The sequence below is a fragment of the Corvus brachyrhynchos genome, unplaced genomic scaffold (genome assembly GCF_000691975.1).
Source record: "Corvus brachyrhynchos isolate BGI_N302 unplaced genomic scaffold, ASM69197v1 scaffold338, whole genome shotgun sequence".
NCBI lineage: Eukaryota > Metazoa > Chordata > Aves > Passeriformes > Corvidae > Corvus > Corvus brachyrhynchos.
This window is the reverse complement of record NW_008239334.1, coordinates 970,916-991,800: the sequence shown is the minus strand read 5'-3', so window position 1 is coordinate 991,800 and position 20,885 is coordinate 970,916. Positions and strand designations below refer to the sequence as shown.

General features: G+C 47.5%; 1 protein-coding gene across 5 annotated transcripts in view; it reads left to right on the top strand.

Moving 5' to 3' along the window:
• KCND3 (potassium voltage-gated channel subfamily D member 3) overlaps positions 1-20,531 on the top strand; it is a 109,253-nt gene extending 88,722 nt beyond the window's left edge. For 4 of the 5 annotated variants that reach the window (XM_017741135.1, XM_008638958.2, XM_017741133.1 and 1 more), the window contains exons 4-8: positions 7,166-7,267; positions 12,296-12,388; positions 15,012-15,068; positions 15,969-16,216; positions 17,961-20,531. In XM_017741135.1, coding sequence (XP_017596624.1) covers positions 7,166-7,267; positions 12,296-12,388; positions 15,012-15,068; positions 15,969-16,216; positions 17,961-18,165 — 705 coding nt within the window. In that variant the 3' untranslated portion in view covers positions 18,166-20,531. The remainder of the gene's footprint in view (positions 1-7,165; positions 7,268-12,295; positions 12,389-15,011; positions 15,069-15,968; positions 16,217-17,960) is intronic. The other variant, XM_008638959.2, reaches the window with a different exon arrangement.
• Positions 20,532-20,885: the final 354 nt, after the last annotated feature.

Genomic DNA, 20,885 nt, shown 5'->3' with positions numbered 1-20,885 from the left:
GGCAGGATTCCCCCCCCGCCTCTGCCAGCCCAGCTTGCAGCCAGCGTGTTGTGGCTGTCAGCGCAGGGATGTGAGCAGAGACACCAGTTCTGGAGTCTGCACTCCCCCCACGGGAGGGGTTTGGGATGCATTTTTCCCTCAAGAAAGTTGCATCACCGCACATCTCAGGGGCAGTTTCAGTAGGAAAGGCGATCGTGACACGGCTTTGTTGTCATGTGAGGAGTTCTGGGCAATTCTGGTTCCCAGCAAACAACATTTTCCCAGTTAGTGCTGAAAACTGGCACACGGAGAAGAGGGATGGAGCTCGGGTTGGTTCCCTCACTGCTGCCAGCAGGGACCTGTCCTGCAGAGGTGACAGAGGTGACACTCACTGGACCAGGTGCTGGGCAGCACTACCTGGAGCCATTCCCTTCCTTTCCTGCAGCTGCCACACCATTAATTAGTGCTCATCTACCAGGGAGAGGACCTTGGCATGTGACAGCAGATAAAATTCTGTTAATTCCTCCATCCCCTGAATACTTTATAGCTATTAATTAGGGGTGTGAGCTGTGTGAAAGAGGTTATAAAAGTGAGCTCTGGAAACACAGATAAAAAAAGACAGACAGATAAATCACAGGCAGACAGATGCTCATCACACTTGGCTGCCAGTGAAACACCGAGCCTCATTTTAGACTAATGGAGAGCAGCAGCATCTCTACTAATGATGCAGAAAAACATGAGGGTCTTTTCCTGAGATTTTTTCCTAAGTAGCACATTTCTAGACAAGTTCTGACACCCTGATTTACACCCCATAACAATCCCAACTATTCCACATTATTCCCACCACAATTGGGCATCTCTTTAACCACATCCTCAAGAGTAATTCTGACCCAAGCTCTAAAAACCTGTCACAGCATTAATACCATAAAAAAGTGTGTGTAGGAATTTCTTCTATTATTATTTCAATAAGGGGGACAGAAGGGAAGAGAGGTGGTTTTGTCACTCAGCTGGGCTGGCAGCACAGGAACTTCAGCAGAGAGGGAGCTTTGAATTTCAGCCAAGTTGAAGCAACTGTGTAAAACATAATTCAATCAAGGGAAAACTTCCATAAACTCAGTCCTTACAGAGATCAAGGCCTGACTGTAACCCTTACGGGGTGGATGAATACATAGATAACTTTAAAAAGGTATTAAAAATAAACAGGGAATCTTCAGAGGATAAAAATATGAAATGGCCTCCAGAAAAGCTTACTACTTAAATTACAAGCAAAGGAATTAAGTGAGAATCACCAAGTTCTACAAAAACAAGGGAAGGTTATTCTTTTCTTTGCTGTAGAATGCAGCAAACACCAGAAAAGGGATGGTCCATGTGAAAAGAAAATGACAGTACAATGACAACTGAGTAAGATTGGCAACAAATACACACAGGCTGGGAATCAGAAAAAAGAATTTCTGAAATAAATGTCCTCCAGGAATGAGAGCTTGGCTAAGTCTGAGCTAGAGCTTGTTAAGATCAAGATGAGAATGTACAAAAAGAAGTTTACAACAGGAGGGGACCAGGCCCAGTGCTCCAGGGGCTTCCTGACCATCTTAACAGTTTTGCATATTGCGACCCTTTGAAAATTCCCTGTTTAATCAGCCAGGCTATCTGTGACTGGTAGAGAGGCCCAGGTCCATTAAACTCCATATTCTGTGCATTGTTCTATAAATAGCCTGAACATGATGTTCCTCAGTGTTGGAAAAGATTAAATGATAAAGTTCATTGGAAATGATGTTCTGTTGCTTTAATGGTGCCAAGGGTAAGGTAGCATTAAAAGGAGAGGCACAGAGGAGGAGAGGAGAATCTTTCATCTCTGGAAAGTAATGAAGAGGCCCAAAATAAGATCAAGGTCTGACTGTAAGTGGTTCTATCAAATTATATAGGAATATAATGAGTTCTACACTATCTGATTTCCATATGCAGCTCTATAACATCTCCCCCAAAGCAAAAGCGACAGAATATTTGAACTTGGCTCAAAATCTGTTTAATGTAAAGATCTGAGAGGAAGTAAAATCCAACTGTACATACTTTGCTTCTTAGGGGGAAAAAAAGAGGTTAAAAGGAGAAGAAAAAGTTACTCTCAGGTCCTGTACCAGTGCTGTGCTCTGGTTCCTGCCCATTCCCGCAGCAGATGGGCTGTGGCTGCCAGAATAACAACTGCTCCTGACTGGATGGGCTATTTGCTTTCCAAACAGCCTCATCTCACCCAGCTCTCCAGCCCAGGGAGCAGCCCCAGCCCCAGCCTGGCACTCCAGCCTTTGGCAGAGATGGCAGAGCAGCTTCCCAGGGCCCTAAGCAGGACAGATGAGCAGTGCTGCCTCACTGTACTGAGCAAAGCACTCCACAGACAGTGGATTCACTGAATATCTTGTTTGCTCCATTATTTTTGAATGCTTTTTTAAAAATGAAGGGCTTTCCATGTTCTGCTTGGCAAGGAAAAACTACCACAACAGGCCAGGGAGCTGAGCAGGTTTGCACCGGATGAAGGTTCCATCCATTCCCTTTCCAAGTACATCTGTGCTCTGAGTTCCCACTCAGAAGTACAACCTGAAGTCTCTGCTGAATTCCTTCCGGAATTTCAGGCTAAAAAAATTAGTCAAAGGTTCCAGAGACAAGATCATTTCAGGAAGGTGAGAACATAACCACAAGAAAACACTTTTTTGTCATTCCAGACTCCAAGCCCTGTTGTTCAGCCTGTACAAACTCCTCTTCAGCTCTACAATCTGCTTGTCACCTTTTCCATCTTCCAAAATCAACCACATTCTTTCCATCTAGAATTTAAAGCCCAAACCCCAAACAAGCAACAAATGCAGACAAAAGCAAAAAAATCAAGTGCTTGCTGAATGGCTGCAATATTGCACCTTGAGAGTAAAAACCAGATCCAAAACACTCTGTTGATAACTTTGGAGAGCAGCTCCATTTCAGCCTTAAAGGCCCAGTGGTGCTCACCTACTGCAGCAATCACCACTAATACTCAAACTATTAATTATTGAAGAATTACCATGTGAAATATGGTTAATTATTTTGTGTAGCTGTGTTTTCTACCAGGAACCCTCATGGTGTGGTTTTAGCAGTAAAGGGAGAGGGAATGTGGACAGAGCACCCCTCACATGAGGAAAGGCTGAGGACTGGGACTGTTTGGTGCCAAGAAGGGAAGGCTCAGAGGGAGCTCGTTAATGGATAAATACCTTCAGGTGCTCAGGGCGTGGAGCTACCCAAGAACCACCTGGACAGAGGGTGGAGGTGGCCCTGCAGGTGAGATCAGGTGACCTCCTTATGAATAGCTCCAAATCCACCTGACACAGGGTGCAGGTGGCTCTAGATCAGGTGACCTCGTTAATGTACAAATACCTTCAGGTGTGCAGGTTCTGGAGCTATTCAAGAACCACCTGGACAGAGAGTGGAGGTGGCCTATGATTCGATTCCAGAGATTGTTTCCAACCTCATCCTGAGAGGGATAATGCTAAAAACAGCTCCAGTGCACAGAGGGAGAAATGGATGCAGGGCCTGCACAGAGAGTTCCTGACAGGCAGGCACTCCACTCACTGCTTGCTCAAGAACAGAAGGTCTGGAAAGCTGAAGTTGTCTGGCAAATATGCAATTGTGTCATAGGTTGTAGCTTAATAGTTTATTATCCCACATAAATCAAGAGTGAGCGCTATCTCCATAAGAACTGGATGAAAATCATTAATAAATAATAATTAGCTGTTTCCTGAGCCTGCCATCTGGTAAGCATTTCTCCCAGCCAGCAGCTCCTGCTCCCTGCACTTCTCCAAAAAGCAAAAAGATGAACTCAGGCTCTTCTCTCTCCTCTGCCAGTCCCTTTGGGAAGTGCAGACACCCAGGATGCTGCACCCTCCCCAGCCCAGCTCAGGTCTCCACTTCTGCAGCTCTTCACTGCCCTTCCTGCTTATTCCGAGCCTCCAGTTTCTTAAAAACCAGCAAGCCCCAGAAGTTACTGAGCCCTGCCTTCCATCCTGCTCTGAGAAACACGTGGGCTCCAAGATAACCAAATTAATCATCCTAACCTGTAAGTGGCTGTCATTAGTATTATTATTTTCATCATATAAATTATCTTCCAGATTAGGTCATATGCATTTTGAGATCCTGTGGTTTCCTAGCAACTCCTCTCCCCATCTCCATGCAGACACAGTGTGCCGTTTGCTTTTCCTTTTTTAGCCTCCCTGTGCAGGGGTTATATTCAGTAACAGTGATCTCAGGCCCAGCCCTGGTGACCTTTAGTCTGTCACATTTGGGGGAGAAGATGCAGAAGACAACGATCCTCCCCAAAATGACGCTTGCAGCAGAAGGGCAGAGAAGCACAGTCCTCCACTTGCCCATGTTCTGTGCCCAGACCAGGAGGGCTGAGCTGCAGGAGAGGGGTGACAAAAACATGCCCACATGTGGTAAAAACTGGCAGAATTTGGAAGATCTTAAACCCCTTTTTACTGTCAGGCTTGATCAAAGTGCCACACCCCACACAGGCACAGGACAGGTACCCAAGCACCAGGCAGAGCCTGTGTCCCTTGACAGAGACACTTTGATGCTTTCCAAAGAATTCACATTTGCACACAGACATTCACAGAAAAACCTGAACTGTTGTTTCAGAGTTGTTTCTAGTCCAACGGAGGAAAGTGTCTGGAGGGCCAAACCAATTTTAGGCACCAATTTTAATTAACTTCTCTAGCTGAGTTAATCAAGATATCTACCAAATTTAATCACGATGGGGACCCGGCGTTGGGCGCTGTGATGATCCCAGCCAATCCTTTGTGTGAGGAGAATAGGATTAACTTCTGTCCTGCCCCACTGACATTTTTTAAAATAACGTCTGTTCTAAACTACAAAAGCTGTGGGGCTTAATTATTTAGATAGCAAGTGGCCCTGTTTCAAAAGGAAAAGGGAACAGATCTCAGAACCATCTCCAGCCCACATGGAGTACAGCTATTAATATTTGATCCCCTGCTAGCCTGGAGGCAAAGGGAATAATGTTCATTACAACAGCCTGAGACTGAATCCACTTTAATAAATGACTGAACTGAAGATGAGGATGAACCTTTCCTGCTACAGGTGAGGTAAGCTGGGCACTGGCAATTCCTCCAGCAAAGGAGCTGGTATTTTATCAAGCACAGGGAGAAATGGGAATCTTCAGTGGTGACCATCAGAGCATCCCTGGAAAAACCACCACTGCATCCAAAATCCACTCCTGCTTACAGGAGAGAGGAGATCATTGTGAAAAGTGAGGAACACACACACAAAGGCACATACTTGCGTTTAAAAGAAACGATTTAATGGAAATGTAATTATCAGGAACAGAGGGACAATGCCATGTACCTGGAATATGAAACATCCCTCATTCCCTTATCCCGGCTCTCTCCCACAGCTCCCATTCCATAGCAGCAATCCCCATGGATGTTGCAGCCTCAGGCCAGTCCTTTTGAGGGCCTAGAGCAACACAGCAGTTTGGGAAAGTCTGCAGGAAAAGTGAAGATCCAATTTCACTTTCTTGTTGTGTTCTCAGTCTGTGTTTTGTCCCTGTCTCAGGCCGAGAGCACCTTGGCCCAGCACAGAGATCTCACTCTCACACAGCGATTAGGAGGCTCAGCGTTAAAATGGGACAAGGAAATCTAGGTGAGGCATCGAAAATAAAGCCAATTTCAGATGTCCCCATTTTGGGGGGTTCGAAAGATGACCTATTTTTCAGATTGGTCATAGTCTGTGTCACCCAATTAAAGCTGCAAACTTTACCCTGTGCATGTCTTTGCCTGAGAAATTGTCTGCTTGAGCACAAGGTCTTGATGTTAAACAAATATTTCAGATATTTCCAATACTGAGGGCCAGAATGGCTCACACCTGGACAGGGACAGAGCTCCTGAAATGGCTCCACTCTCTGGACCCACTGCAGATATTTGCCTCCTGCCTTTCCTCTTCCTACAGCGTTTACCCATTAGCACCTCTAATTAGAAGGGAAAATCACGAGCTCCATGTTATTTAAGGGATTAGGCAGCATTTTAAACTACAGCACAATGTAATTATTTTTTAATAGCTGCAGCTATTTCATGTATTTACTTTTAATGGTGTTTGAGTCATAAATTAACAGTAGAAAAGAAAAAAGGCAAATCACTTGACAGAGGAGCAGGCAGCAACTGAAAAGAAAAACTAAAACGCTAAAAGGAATTATCAAAAATAATCAAAAAGGAAGAGGTAGGGTCAGTTTTCCTTGTTTGCATTATTCTGGACTGCTTCTTATCATCTAACTTGTCCCCCTGGAGATGTGTATTTTTGGAGAGTGTTCTTTTATCAGATGCCAAAGTTAATGAAGTCCCACTGCCACTGCTGGGACACAGGTCCAGGCTCACTGAGGGCCCACTGTCCCTGTGCTGCTGCAGCACGAGCAGAGCAGGGCACAGAGACTGCCAAGGACAGAGCTGAGGGGGAGAGAGAGGGGTTTGAAGGGCCCAGGGTGTTGGGGGAAGGTGGGAAATGAAGGCACCTCCGTGCAGAGCACCTGAACCCTGAACAGCACCCACGGCCCCCGTGCCCGCAGCACGGCCAGCGCGAGGCTCCAGTGCTCTGCATCTCACCCCAAAAAGGAACTCTGGGAGGCAAAAAGGAGCCTGCAGCACCCAGGGGCTGTCTCGGGGGGGTTGTTAACACCCTGTGGCAGACAATGTGCTCCAGGCAGCTGCGAGCTGTGCTCAGCTGCCCCCTGCACACAGACGGACAGACAGACAGACACCCAGAGCCGCCTGTGCCGCTGTTCCCAAAAGCTCCTTGTCCCCCTGACAAGCCCTGGTATTTCACCCCAGCCTTTTCCAGGCAGAGTGATCACCTGAAATCACCTCCCTCCCGGTACTGGCAACACGGGACAAATCCCCAGTGCTCCCAGCTCTAACCCCAGCCCTAAACCCAGCCCAAACCCCTCTCTGTTCCCCAGCCCTAAAGCCAGCCCAAACCCCAGCCCTAACCCTGCTCTGTTCCCCAGCCCTAACCCCAGCCCTAACCCCGCTCTGTTCCCCAGCCCTAACCCCAGCCCTAACCCCTCTCTGTTCCCCAGCCCTAACCCCGCTCTGTTCCCCAGCCCTAACCCCAGCCCTAACCCCTCTCTGTTCCCCAGCCCCAGCCCTAACCCCGCTCTGTGTCCCCGCAGAAGGCGCGCCTGGCGCGGATCCGCGTGGCCAAGACGGGCAGCTCCAACGCGTACCTGCACAGCAAACGCAACGGGCTCCTCAACGAGGCCCTGGAGCTCACGGTGAGTGCACAGCCTTCTCCCTCCACAGCTGCCCACCCCCCAGCCCCGCTCCTCTCCCCGGGCTCCCCCCGTCTCTCAGCTCACTGCTCATTCCCAGCCTGGCACACGGGATGTGCTATCACACACTGCACGTGGGGTGTGCAGGCACAGCTGGAACCCAGCTGCTCGACTGGATGGCAGGGAAAAGCTTCCTTGAGCTCCTCCTTGAGCTAGGAAAGGATCTGGCTTTCCAGCAAGGAGCAGGTTCACAGCTCCCTCTAATCCCTGGGTGTGACGGAGCTGTTGGAGCTGGACTCATTTACACAGCCCACACTATAAATATCCACTGCCTTCCATTTATTTTTTAAGAGTCTAATATCTACTATCTGATCATCTCCAACAGGACAAGGAAAATATTCCCTAGCTCCTGTTTCAGGCAGGCTGGTGGTGGGTTTATTTTTAAAGGCCTCCAGAGGCCTCTGGCTGCTCAGGAGGGGGAAAGTTTTAAATGCTCAGACTGCTCAGCAGAACCAGCAAACACGAGAGGAGGTTATTACATTAAGCCTCATCAACACCAGAGCAGGTATTAGCACATTTCATGGATTTCATTTCAAATAAATCAGCCTTTCATGTAGGTGGGGAGCGAAGAGAGAGATGAAGAATATTTGATTGAGCCCCAGAGCCGCCTAGAACTCATTTGTGCATCCTCACTTGGGATCTAATCCTCAATATCACTCTCCCTGGGACACAGCCCTGCTTTTGTGCCCAGAGAGGAGAAACAGAGCTGGGGAAGGGTCTAGAGAATAAGTTCTCTGAGGAGCAGCTGAGGGAGCTGGGGGGGCTTTTCCAACCACAATGGTTCTGTAAAATCAAAGCTGAAAACCTTTCCAACCCCTGCAAAAGCTGCTCCCCTGGACATGAGCCCACTCCTAGCCCAGCTCAGTGGGCTCAGCACAGGGGAGTCGTGCAGCACCTGGTTCTGCACGTAGGATGTGCTCAGCGCAGCCTGAGACAGATAAATCTGGCCCTTTACAACTGGAACTTTCTAAACTGTTCAACAAAAGCACTTCATACCAAGTACGGATTTGGAAGGTGGGGGCCCCAGAGCAGCTCTGTTCTCCCTTCCAAAACAAGTTGGATCCCTCTGACTACACATCCAACATTGTCTCCTGATCGGCAAATGGCAGCCACGCTCAGAAATCTGTTCCTTGCACCATACATCACTGCTGAGCAGTTCAGGAGGAGTTTCTGTATAAAGGCCATGACTGGTCATACCTATCCCAGAGCTTATCCCCACACAGGAAAGGCTCAGGACTGGGAAGTCAGCTCTGCTGGGATTCTGCTTTTTCATTACCCAGAAAACATGCAAAAATTTGACTAAAAATTTAAAATTTCCTTTTAAACTTTAGGTTTCTGGTCTTTAAAAATTGCCAGGAGAGCTTAGCAGGATCACTCAGTTTGCACTTGATCTTCCAGCCTGTCATCCCAGCAAGGATCTCCTCACTTCTCTTGTCAACCAAAACTCCCTGCCAAGACCACTCAGGGAAGAGCAGCTGACACACCAATGCTTAAGTCCAAAATGCACGAGGCTGAGAGAACTATTTGGCTGAATGGGTTCATCTTCTGGCACTTGAGCAAAAATAAGTGGGAAAAGGATCATTTTGGCTACAAAGCTACTGTAGACACAGGAAGGAAAACAGAAACATTTCTAAAGAGGTTCTAGAGGATTTTTTTTACCCATTAATAACTAAATTTAGATCTACAGGAGCTCCTATAGCAGTTTTCACAAGGTTTTCTGGCTGTAACTTCCTTCCTGGTGGGCTTATAGCTCTAAATCATAGAATCCCAGAAGGGTTTGGGCCAGAATCAAGACCCAACGTGTCTCTCCATCCCCAGGCAGTGGCACTAATTAATTACAGAACTGCAGAGCGTTCTTCCTTTCAGGTGTACATGACCAGTTTAACTCCAGGAGACAAGATTTTATGTCCTTTCATTTTGTGGCGGAACAACAAACTCTTCTGAAGAGTACAAAATGTGAATGACAGCACAGTCTAGACAGCCAAATTTTTTAAGCTGTAAAAACATAAAGGAACACGACGTGTAGCTGCAGTAACAGACACCAAAATATTATCTCCATACTGTGCATATTTGTCAGTCACATTAGTGTCAAACTGCTTCCCTGCTCAGGTACAAGCCCTGTTTTGACACCTTGCCCAGGATCTGTGTGAACAGTAATGGGCTGCACATGGCCAGACTGCCACAGGGCTGCTCTGTCCCCCAGCAGTAATTCCAACTGCAATTACTCCACGGCCATGACCAGGCGTTCTCTCTCCCATCAGCAGTGATCCCACAGCTCTGGGCTCACTGTGGGTGTTTAGCAAGGGCCCAGCAGATTGTGTGACACTGGGAGGGGTCACCACGGCCCCACGCCGTGCCCTGGCTCTGGCTCTGCAGCCAAACCAATAAATTGGGAAAACAGGACTGCTCAGGGTTCCGGAACGTGTGCCGGAGTGTCCTTTCATTAGCACCAGAATGAACACACTGACACCATCTTCCAAGGGAACAGCACGTCTCCAGCCCGGAGCCTCCCATCAAAGTGAAGAAAAGGACTCATCCAAGGACAGCAGCAGGAAGGAGATCTGCTTCCAGCAAGAATGCAGGCTTGTGCTTCACAAACATGTGGATTTGTGGCATTTGCCACCTAGACACAAAGTCCTCAGACTGTTTTCTTCTCATTTTGAGATTTTTTTAGTGGGCTTTATGTCAACAGTGCTCAAGGGATGGTGAGCTCCTTCCCATGGCAGCAGCCTACATATCCTCTTAGCACTAATCTCCTTGTACAGCAGCTGAAATTCCCTTTTAGCTGCAGTGCCAGGAGGTGCATATCCTGGGAGCAGGAGGCCGGGAGGTCCGGTGCCTTTTCACCAGTCCCAGATAAGCCCTGTGGCTGTTCCTGGGCAGGGCCAGCCCAGCCCCTGAAGCAGCTCACCAGGACCCAGTGATGGAGCACTGAAATAAAGTGGAAGAATTTTGGATTTCAGAACTGACACCACAGTGTGCTGCAGCCTCCCCCCAGGCAACCAGCAGTTCACAGAATGTCTTCCAAGAGCAAACTGAATTGTAACTGGCATCAAATCTTTGGCATCCCTGCTCAAAGAGCAAAGCTCTCCCTCCCCCATGAGCTCTTCCATTGCAGCCAAACTCTTCTGCTGAAGACACAGATTTTGTTCGCCTGCAGACGCAACCTCTGTAGGTTCCCTTTCCTCAGCACTACCCCCAAAATGCCAAGTGTCTGGGACGTTGGCACTGGCCCTGGCCCAGGGCAGCAGCTCCTGCAGATCTCATGCCTAATTTCCACGTGGGATAGCCTCGGGTGTTTCTGCCCTTCTGGAAACACTGAGCTGACTGAAAAAAAATCCCAAAGGAAGATAAGGTACAAGTCCCACTCCTTATTCCTGGTCGCTGCCATCCCTTGAGCCCTTTCCCTCAGGACCAAGCCCAGCCTTGAGGTGGAAGGCAGAGGGAGAGCCTGGGCTGTGCTGCCAACACTTAACAACTGGTTTGGGTCTCCTGCCAGAGCTGTGGAAGCTCTGTCTTGGCTCTCAGACCCCTTTTAGAGTTCCTCTTAGGCAAATCCTCATAAAAAGATACTGTTTGCAATATGTGCTCTTCCTCTCTCTTTTCCCAGTGTTTTAGTGCAGCATCATCTCTGCTTTAGGGCTTCCAAGGGCCTCCATGGGAAATATTCCAACCCAGACTTCAGTGGAGTCAGTCATCTCAGCAGGAGCCAACAGGACCTGCTGGATGTGTTACCTCACCAGGAGGATTGTTAATAAGAAAAATGGAACTGATTTTTTTTTTAGGCCACTTCTAAAAATACATCTGGGAATGTTCATCTTCCAAAACAACAGCAACAAAAAAATCCATAACCTGCCTAAGATGCATTCCCACAGGATTCTATTAATTCTGTGTACGGGAAGTCAGCTTCCTTAATGTCCCACTTCAGCTGTGTTTTGGCACCTGTCAGAGACAGAGTTATTCCTTCACTTAAGGATCACAGCACCAGCCTGGGAATGGCATCCAGAGCAGGCACTTGCGGGGAAGCAGTGGGACACAGGGGTGCATTTAAATGCAGTGCTTTAACCACAGCTGAATTTGATCCCCTTGAGAGCAACAAGCAATGTCTTGGCAAGATGTTCTGCCACCCATTTCCTCTCCTGAGCAGTCAGATCCTGCTGTTTTGTGTCTGAGCAGCGATTCCAGCCATGCACATCCATTTCTGACTTTCAGATTCAGGCATTACAGAAGACACCAGCCCCCTTTCCTTCTGAGGCTCAGGGACACATCTTACACCACCTAATTGCTGCTGTAATGCACGTCATTGTCTTTGAGAGCGCTCATCCTCAAAGACACACAACAGATTAACGTGTCGTGAAATCACGGGCGGTTTCGAGACCAGAAACTTAAATAGCAGTAAGAGTATATCCTTAAACCCCAAATGTTAACTGTGCCATTCCCTGCTCCCGTGTGCAGCCGTGGCTCAGGAGCTCTGGGCAGCGACACCCGAGCTCCAAGGGCCCAGCACTGCCCGGCTCGGGCAGAGCCGGGGGAGCCAGGCAGCTTTGCTTTGCCTCCCAACAGAGACTCGGGGTCAGGGGACATCTGTTGGCATTCAAAGGTCACGGCACGCTTAGAAATCTTAATGTATTTTGGAAAAGTACAGCAGCACAGATTCTTTTTTTCCTTTGCCTTCTGGTTCCTGAGCTTGACATCCTAAGTCAGCAGCCCTTCCCGTATTTCCCCCCTAGCTACAGAATGCCTAGAAACACACAGGGTTTGAATCAGAGCTGAGTGCACCTGAGTGGACAAGTGAAATCACTAAGAAAAAAAATTGAGGAAACCTCCTAAGAGTGAGGAGAAAAACCCGAGAGCTGGCAACGCTGAAATTGTTATCTTTACCCCAGTGGAAGCTCCTGCTGGCTCCGTTTGTTTTCATGGTTTTACACCTGGTTTGGGTTTTGTTCCCCTCCTCTTTTTGTGGCTATTCAGGGATCCACCGAAGAGGAACAGCACATGACTAAAGGCACCTCCTTAATCGAAAGCCAACACCACCATCTGCTGCACTGCCTGGAAAAAACAACCGTAAGTACCAGCACAACCTTGCACACGCACGGCTCTGGGTGCCCGGCCAGGGCGCCCCAAGGAGGAGGTTACACACAGGGGGCTCTGAGGTGACCCCTGTTACACTCCCTCCGAGGGTGGCACTCATTCTGGGCTCCCAGGAACATTCTGCAATGGGTTAAATGCACTTCTATTTTGTTGTCTTTAAAATAATAAAAACAATTCCTGTGCAGAGGGATAAAATGGGATTATCTGGTACCCCTCAGTCACCCACGTCTGTACAGAGCCAGCAGCAGCTTCTTGGTCAAGTTCATCTGAACGCAAATTTTCAGTGAGGGGTTAGGGACATCCTAGAAATAAGAAGTTTCATTTCTTCAGTGCTCCTGAAAGAGAACCAAAGTGCATTTCCCTTGTGCTGTCAGCCACACATCACACACCCATCGCTGCTGCTGATCAGCACTAAGGGACAGTCCTGCTGCCTTGGGAGGAAGATGCTGCTGGTGACTCCAAACCACAGCCTGGTCACCAGTGCCCACAGGGTGGGAAAAAATAACCTTCGGCCTTGGAGATGGCTCAGAGAAGATGAACTCTGTTCAAGGGTTTAAAGGTTGCACACATCTTTTCTCATCTCTGTCTGCTTGCAAGGGCAGGTGATCTATCTCAAAGCCACTCAGGCAGCTGGTACAGCATGATGGTTCTGTTTGCATCCTGCAAGGTGTTGGGAGCCAGAGTTTTATTTTTCATTACTGACTGATTGTGTATGCAGAAGTCTCTGGGAACATTTCAGATATTTATTTGATACATATGTTTTGCTTCCAGGTTTATAGAAAAGGTTCTGCAGTAAAGGAACACATTATCTATACCATGATTCATTCTAGAGAGAATGAAGAGAGGTTAACACTTGAAATATTCATGCCTTTTTCTATCTGCATCCATCATCAAATGTACTTTTGATTTCTGACTTGCAAGGGTTTCTTTTAGACAAATCACCTTCACTTCCATAGTTTGGCTTATGCTGGAATAGCACCACTTAGGCCTCAGAGAAACACTGGAAGAAGCTGAGTAATTAATTACAGTGACCTGAGCCCAAGGAGCTCTAAAGGTCACCGTGCCAAGGGCAGTGAACTGATTCTTCCTGTATCAATGACTACTGAATTTGTTTTACACAACTCATCTCGCCTTTATTTCAATGTTACATTACCAACAGATATTTCACAACCTGACTCTTCAGTTTAAAACTTTCTGCCTCAACCCTTCAGTACTATGACCCATATTTCACAAAAACACTTTCATTTGAAAACTTGAACAAATTGGCTGAAGCAAACAAAAGCTGACAGCCCTGCCTGCAGGGTCTGCCCTGCTTTTAGAAAGGCTGTCCAGGGGCAGGTGAACACCTCTGGGGCTGCAGGAGTTGCTCCATTGCTCATGAGCTGAAGTAACGTGGCCAAAGTGTGCCCTAATTCGTGGTGCGGCGCCCCAGTTAGTGGGCGTGGTACCCTAATTAGTGGGCGTGGTACCCTAATTAGTGGGTGTGATACCCTGGCTGTGTCAGCCCACCACACTGCTCACAAACCTGCTCAATAAGTCTCAGCGACTGAAAATGTTCCAAATGTTCCTCTTTTTCAGCAAAGAATGGCAATGACAGTGATACTTGAATTTTGATTAAAACTCAGAAGGAGAAGCTGCACAACAGGTTTTTCCCTCATGTTTTTCAGCCAGTTATTACCATGGTGTAGCACCAAATCAGCAGATTTGGATTCCGGTCTGGAATTACTGGCCCAGAAAGTTCAATGGGTTTGTGTGGAGATCCTGTACTTCACGTAATCTATTAAAACACTATGCAACAGAAAATTTAAATTGTAGTAAAAGCATTTTTAAACACTGAAGAGTCATTTTGTGATCCAGTTGCAGGAATGGAATGAGGAATGTACCATGGTTGCAAACTTGTTTTAATGGGCAATTCACCTTTCCTGAAACGAGGCAGAGGATTCTCAGAGTACATTCTTTATTGACCTGGTCTCTGGGTTGTCACTGGCACACGCTTCCAGCTGAGTGGCTGTGAATGGCTCACAAATCTGCTGTGTCAGATGACAAAGTGACCCTGAAGTACTTGTAGCTGCCACAACAGAGATTACTTTGTCATATTCCCACAGCAGATGGAGTTTGTTCAAACAAAAGGAGGTTTTTTCCCTCCCATTCCAACTCCCAGATTAAGTCTGGACATTCACATGCTGTATTTTCTCCAAGTGCTGAGTGCCCTGAACCCAGTCCTTCAACCCAAACCCTTCTGTGTTTTCACAGAGTTTGATCAAACCCCACAGTCCATTGGTGACACAATGGCAAAGCAATCCCAATCTGTGATTTGTGAATCAGCAGCTGAAACTTTGTTTGCCTTTGCCTTCGGCTCTCAGAAGATCAAAGTAATAAAGTTGTTACGGGTTTTGTTCTGTTTCCATGAACAAAACACTCAAAAGCTGAATTGTCAGAAGGATTCTGGTTCAGGGTTTTGAGAGAAGGTCCTGTTGCCCATTCAAACTTGAGCTGGAATGCTGAGGCGAGAGATGCAGTGCTGGGACTAAACTTCTGAATGCTGGAATGGACAATGAATTGTGTTTTTATCTTCTGTTGGCATGTTGTCTTGTAGGGATTGTCCTATCTTGTGGATGATCCCCTGTTATCTGTACGAACTTCCACCATCAAGGTATTTCCTTTTCAATTCGATCTGTTTTCTGTATGGTCTCTGTGACATGTCTGGACAGTGTTTGCTTACTTCTCGTTCTGGTCTGGTCCTGGGGAGTCTGTGCACGTGGCTCCCTTTGGCTTCCCAGTGCTCTTGTTCCCTGTGAGAGTTGTTACTTGTTCCAGTGGAATCTGATGGCTGCCTTCAGCATGGTTGCTTTTGTTTCCCATCTTTTCTGAAGCCGACAGGGACTGGATGAAGTCTGTTCACTCTACCTGGGTGTTCATATCCACATGTAGGAGTTCTTTCTTTCAGGAGTTCCTGTTCCTTAGCACAAAAGCTCTTTACAGATTCAGCTTTCTGAATTTCCTTCCCCCTGAACACTTTCCCCTCTCCACTGCCATGTTTATTCCTCCCAGCTCATGCACTGCAGGGATGCTTTGAACCCAACAGCCAATGCAAGCATTAAGTTCTATGGCCAGGTGATCATCCAGATAAAATACAATCCTGGTCCCAGGGATAAAGGAAAAGTAGCATGAACTCCTTTTGGGTTTCATAACCATGTGGCATTCCAGACTTACTGAGACCATTCTGGAATCCAGACCAAAAAATGAACAGAAAATCAAACCCTATGGATTTGAACCCAACAGACTGACAATCTCAGACTGTGTGAGCAAGGCAGCAGTGACATCCTCACGCTTTTGTCACTGCAACAGCTCCTCCTGTTTCCCTGCGGACACAGGAGACCAAAATCTTCCATGGTTGCAGTGAGGGCAGAGTCCTTTCTTTTTAAGATCTGCCCGGTGCAGCCCTTTGCAGGCACGGAGGCAGAGAGCATCTCCCACAGAGCAGGGGCTGACACCCCCCAGCCCAGGCTGTCGGTGTCCCCAGGGAGTGACAGCTCTGCTTCTCCCCTGCCAGAACCACGAGTTCATCGACGAGCAGCTGTTTGAGCAGAACTGCATGGAGAGCTCAATGCAGAACTACCCCTCGTCCCGGAGCCCCTCCCTGTCCAGCCACCACGGGCTGACCACGTCCTGCTGCTCCCGGCGCAACAAGAAGACCACGCACCTGCCCAACTCCAGCGTCCCGGCCACGCGCCTGCGGAGCATGCAGGAGCTCAGCACCATCCACATCCAGTGCAGCGAGCAGCCCTCCCTCACCACCAGGTACAGGGCAGGGGGCGTGCTGAGCGCTGGGGCCCAGCTGTGCCCAGCTGCAGGGCTGGCAGGGCTGTTCCCCAGTCAGGGGCTGGGGGCAGCATCTTTGTGTCCCTCCCAGTGATGACCCAAGGGAAGTGGCTCCTGGCTGTCCTGGGAAGAACCAGATTAAAGCCAGACTCCAGCACAGCAGCTTGTAGGTGGATATCAGGAAAAGGTTCTTCTCCCAGAGGGTGGTGGGGCACGGAACAGGCTCCCCAGGGAATGGTCATGTTGGCAAAATGAATGGGCCAGCAGTGTCTGTCAGCCAAAGCTGTTGGAGAGCTGACGTGGTCCCCCCGGGACACTCCACTGATTTCCATTGTCCAAAAATCTAAATTGCCACTCTAAGCATCACTGGAAAACAAACAAGAGGAATTTCACAATGGTGTCTTAGTAGCTGTGACCTAAAAAGCCATAAAGGACACAGTTGAAGTGTCCTTTAATACAAAATATTTTAAATTTAATTTTATACATAAATTGCTGAAAAAGAATCATTTATTCACCATATAATTCCTGCAAAAATTAAATTACTTTCTAAATCCCCCTCAGCCCATTAAGTTTCTTGTGCACCAGGGCTGGTTTTGAATGTCCCATTCCTCTTCTCCTCATTCCTATCAAAGGGATGTAAAAACCGAAACAAAGCTGCCTTTAGGGCAGCAAGCGATTGCTTTGTGCCAGAAGGGCATTTCAGAGCATGAATTATGAATGAATAAGTACAAAACAAGTCTCCAGCTATTTCAGTTTCAACATGACAATATTTTAAACCAGCACCTGAAGCAGTAATTCACAGGAGTGTCAACTGTTCTGGGTGCTAAATCAGATGCCAGTGATATTTTAAAAGTCAACACTTATTTCACTTGCTTACCAAACTGTGCAAGGATGGAGAGAGAAAAAGAAGCTTCTCAGCTGTTTTTCATGTGGAATGCAACCAAGTGGGTGTACTGGTTGAAACTGGCAGAAGCACCCAGTGCCTGAGGCTGCCCCACTCTCAGGTTGTGCCCGAGGCATCCAGGGAGCGGAGTGGGTTCTATTCCTGGTGTTTGAGAGATCAAAAACCATCCTCTGGTGAGTCACTCCGAGGTAACAACAGCAGCCGCTTCCCAACTGGGAGCTTTACATTCTGAAAGGACAGGCCTTGTGTTGAAAATGAACATGTTGGGCTGGTAATAGCAGACTCCTGTAGCTGTGCAGATGCACAGAAATCAACCTATCATTTTCCCTCTGTAATTAATTATAGGATGCAATTGATGCAGATCTAATAAGAATGCTCCCAGCTGTCAGATCCTTGAAACTACTGCAGAGAGAAATAAAATAGAAAAGATCAAGGGACAGTGAATATGAAAGAGGTATTTGAAATGCAAGGAAGACAACATCTTTCTCAGAAAGAACTACCTGTGCTCTGAAAAGATGCAGTACACAGGACGGTGTATTTAGATGTCCTTTTAAATAAACTAGAATTATGCAAGAAGGAAATGGAAACAGAACAATTTGCCCTGTGAAAAGCTGTATCCTAACCAGGGGGAACATTACCAAAGCTTGGTGTAATCTGTGTAGACATAAATGGTGCCTTGCAGGAACGGGGGGGGGGACGTTTAAGTGGAGTCTTTGAATATTTCAGCTGAATAAGATCCTGATTAAGAACCACAACCATTCCCATCCTTTCTACTACCTCATTTTGAAAAACAAGCCAAGCACTAAATTTGTTTTCTAGTCGTTCCAGCCTCAACATGAAATCAGACGATGGGCTGAGACCGAACTGCAAAGCTGCCCAGATCACCACAGCCATCATCAGCATCCCCACGCCGCCGGCGCTGACGCCCGAGGGCGAGAGCAGACCCGGCCCGGGCAGCCCCGGCCACGCCACGAACATTCCCAGCTCGGCCACCACCAACATCGTCAAGGTCTCCGCCCTGTAAGGCGCGTCCTGCGCGGAAGGGCCGGGGGGAGCCCGGAGCCCCTCTCCCTCCCCCCCTCCACGCCCCCTCCTTGCTGCCGGGACGGACCGAGCCGGCGTTTGTCACCAGGGGCCCGAGCGGGGCAGCTTCTCCAGACACGGACTGAGGCACGAGTGGGAGAGGGAGGAAGGGGCTGGATGGAGGGAAAACCTGCGTGGAGAGCGAGTTGTGCCGTGGCACGGGGCAAAAAGCAGCTGCAGAGGCTGGAGGAAGGAATCATCATGGCAACCAGAGAGTCACTGAAGCAAATGGAAATATAACACTGTGTATCGCAGCACCTTTTTAAAGGTTTTTAATGGATAATATTTATTCATGAGGAAATGACTGAAAAGGTGAGAAACAATGGATTTTGTGATTTTTTTTTTTTTTTTCTTCATGGAGCAGAACCTTTAAACCAACCAAAATTTCACTTTTTTTTTTTCTTTTATAGGAAAAATTTAGACAAAAGAAGCCACCTGTCACAGCAGTTCCCCCATCGCTGTGTGTGTGTGTGTGTGAGTGTGCAGAGCCACCGAACTCGAGGGCAGGGCCTTGCCAGGGTGGGTGCCCAGCAGGACCCCAGGTGTGCCAGCACCCCCTGTGCACACCCACACGCACACACACACCTCCCACCCTGGATTTAGACTATTTTGTATCCACCTTTTAAGTCAATACAGTGCAATTGCAAACAGTGTGTTTGTCTGCTAATTATTGTCTGTGGAAACATATTTGTGGAGAAAAGCAAAAACAACAACAAAAAAAAGAGACAGGCTTTAGTAGAGTTTTAGTCCCACCTGGGTATCTGCTTTCTATTTTTGTTATCACTTACTTGTAAGAGTGTGACTAGACTACAGTTCTGTATTTTTAAAAAGGAAAAAAAAAAGGTAGGATTCTTTTTTAATACTGTGCACACAAATGGCAAAGAATGAAAGCACTGAACTCGACTGCATCAAGCGTTCCTGAGTCTAACAGAGGTTCCTTGTAATGTATGCCCATGATTTTTAAGTTTTGGTTTCTATATAGAAATTTCTTTGCTAGCACTGGACGTATAACCCATTGTAAATAGTAGCCAAATAATGTCTGGATTTATACTTGATAATAATTAACCCCGGAGCCAAATATCTTGCATGGACAGAGAGGTATTTGGCTTTTTCACAGTCTTAGGGCTCCAGTTGTCCCATCCATGGCTTCTGGGCTGCATTGATTTTGGGGATAGACCAGGTCAGCAATTTCAGTTCTCCAGTCCCAGCACAGGATCTGCTTGAGAAGGGGGAGCAGTACTGGAGTTTGGGAAACGTTTGATAACGCTTGGTACAGACAGCGTTTCCTTTTCACAGTTCTACACTTAGCTTGGGCAAAGTCTAATCATGAACTAACAGATAACCAAAAACTGAAGAACACTGTGTGGTACTGCCAGGTACCTCATCCTGTGACTGGCACCTCGTCCTGAGACCTTCCTAGGAATGATTCACCGTGAGGAAATTCATGGGCCTGACATAACTGATTCCCCCCTGCCAAGAGGAACCTTTTCCTGCCGTTCTGCCTTCCTGGAGCCCCCTTTTACAGGGGGATCCCTGAAGAGCAGAGTGAGGAACATCCCCCGCGTTCCCTCCCACCTGTCCCACCCTGTCTGGCTGATCCCTGTGGTCATGGCACAAACCTCTCCAAGGCCAATGCACTGCCCCCACCAGCCTGGAGGGAACAGGGAAAGACATCCCATGTCCTGTTCGGAGCAGTGATTTTACCAACGTCAGAGTTAGAAGAAGGGCTCAAAGCGTGTTTGAGGCTGATTCAGCAAAGGGATGATTTTTTTTTAACATCTGCCATAACCTCTCCTGATGTAATATTTATATGCACATATACATACACATGTAACTAATTACAGACTCATACATGTATAGGTAATTAACGCTGACTTACACATACGAGCTGGCACCCTGCTTTGGTAGCGCTCCTGCTGCGAGTGAGTGATGGCTGATGCATTAACTCAATACCCTCCTTAGAATCCTACAACATCCTAGGAACAGTAGGGCTATGGCTGAGCCTCCAGTAGCTGCACCAGCTTCTAGTCATTTATTCCAGTGCTGTAATATGTTACCCAAAAACTATGTTTAGTCCTGTTTTAAAAGATTAAAATGCTCTGCCTTTTGCTGCTTCCTGTAGGAGGTTATACTGCAGTTAATCTGACCATTATTGAGTTTTTTTCTTGATGTTTTAATTTAATTTTTGCTTTAATTTCATCAACTGTCATCATCTGAGCACCCCTGCCGTTCTAGATCAGAGGCCTTGCTCTCCACCACTTGCCACCTTTGCAACCTCATCTCCACTGGCACAGAGGGAGGGTGAAATGCCCCCGTGCTGACAGGGGACAGGAATAAAAATTACAAAGAGTCAGGGATTCCACCTGGATTCTTGGTGCTGCCTTTCTTATTCCTGATTTAGTGTGGAGTGGTGAACAAAGCACTTCACATCTCTGTATCTGTAAATAGCCATCGTGGCAGCCCTTGTCCAAAGCACTATTGGGGCTTCTAATTGCTGGCAAACAAACTTTTTGGAAAAGAAAATATAACATTCAATTTTAAGAGTTTAAAAAAAGGAGGAATGCCAGTTCCAGGAGTTTCTGGCTGGCTGCTTGGGCTCTGATTGCCAAAGCAGCCACAGCCTCTGTTCCCCTCCCTTAACCAGGAATTGTTATCCTTGCT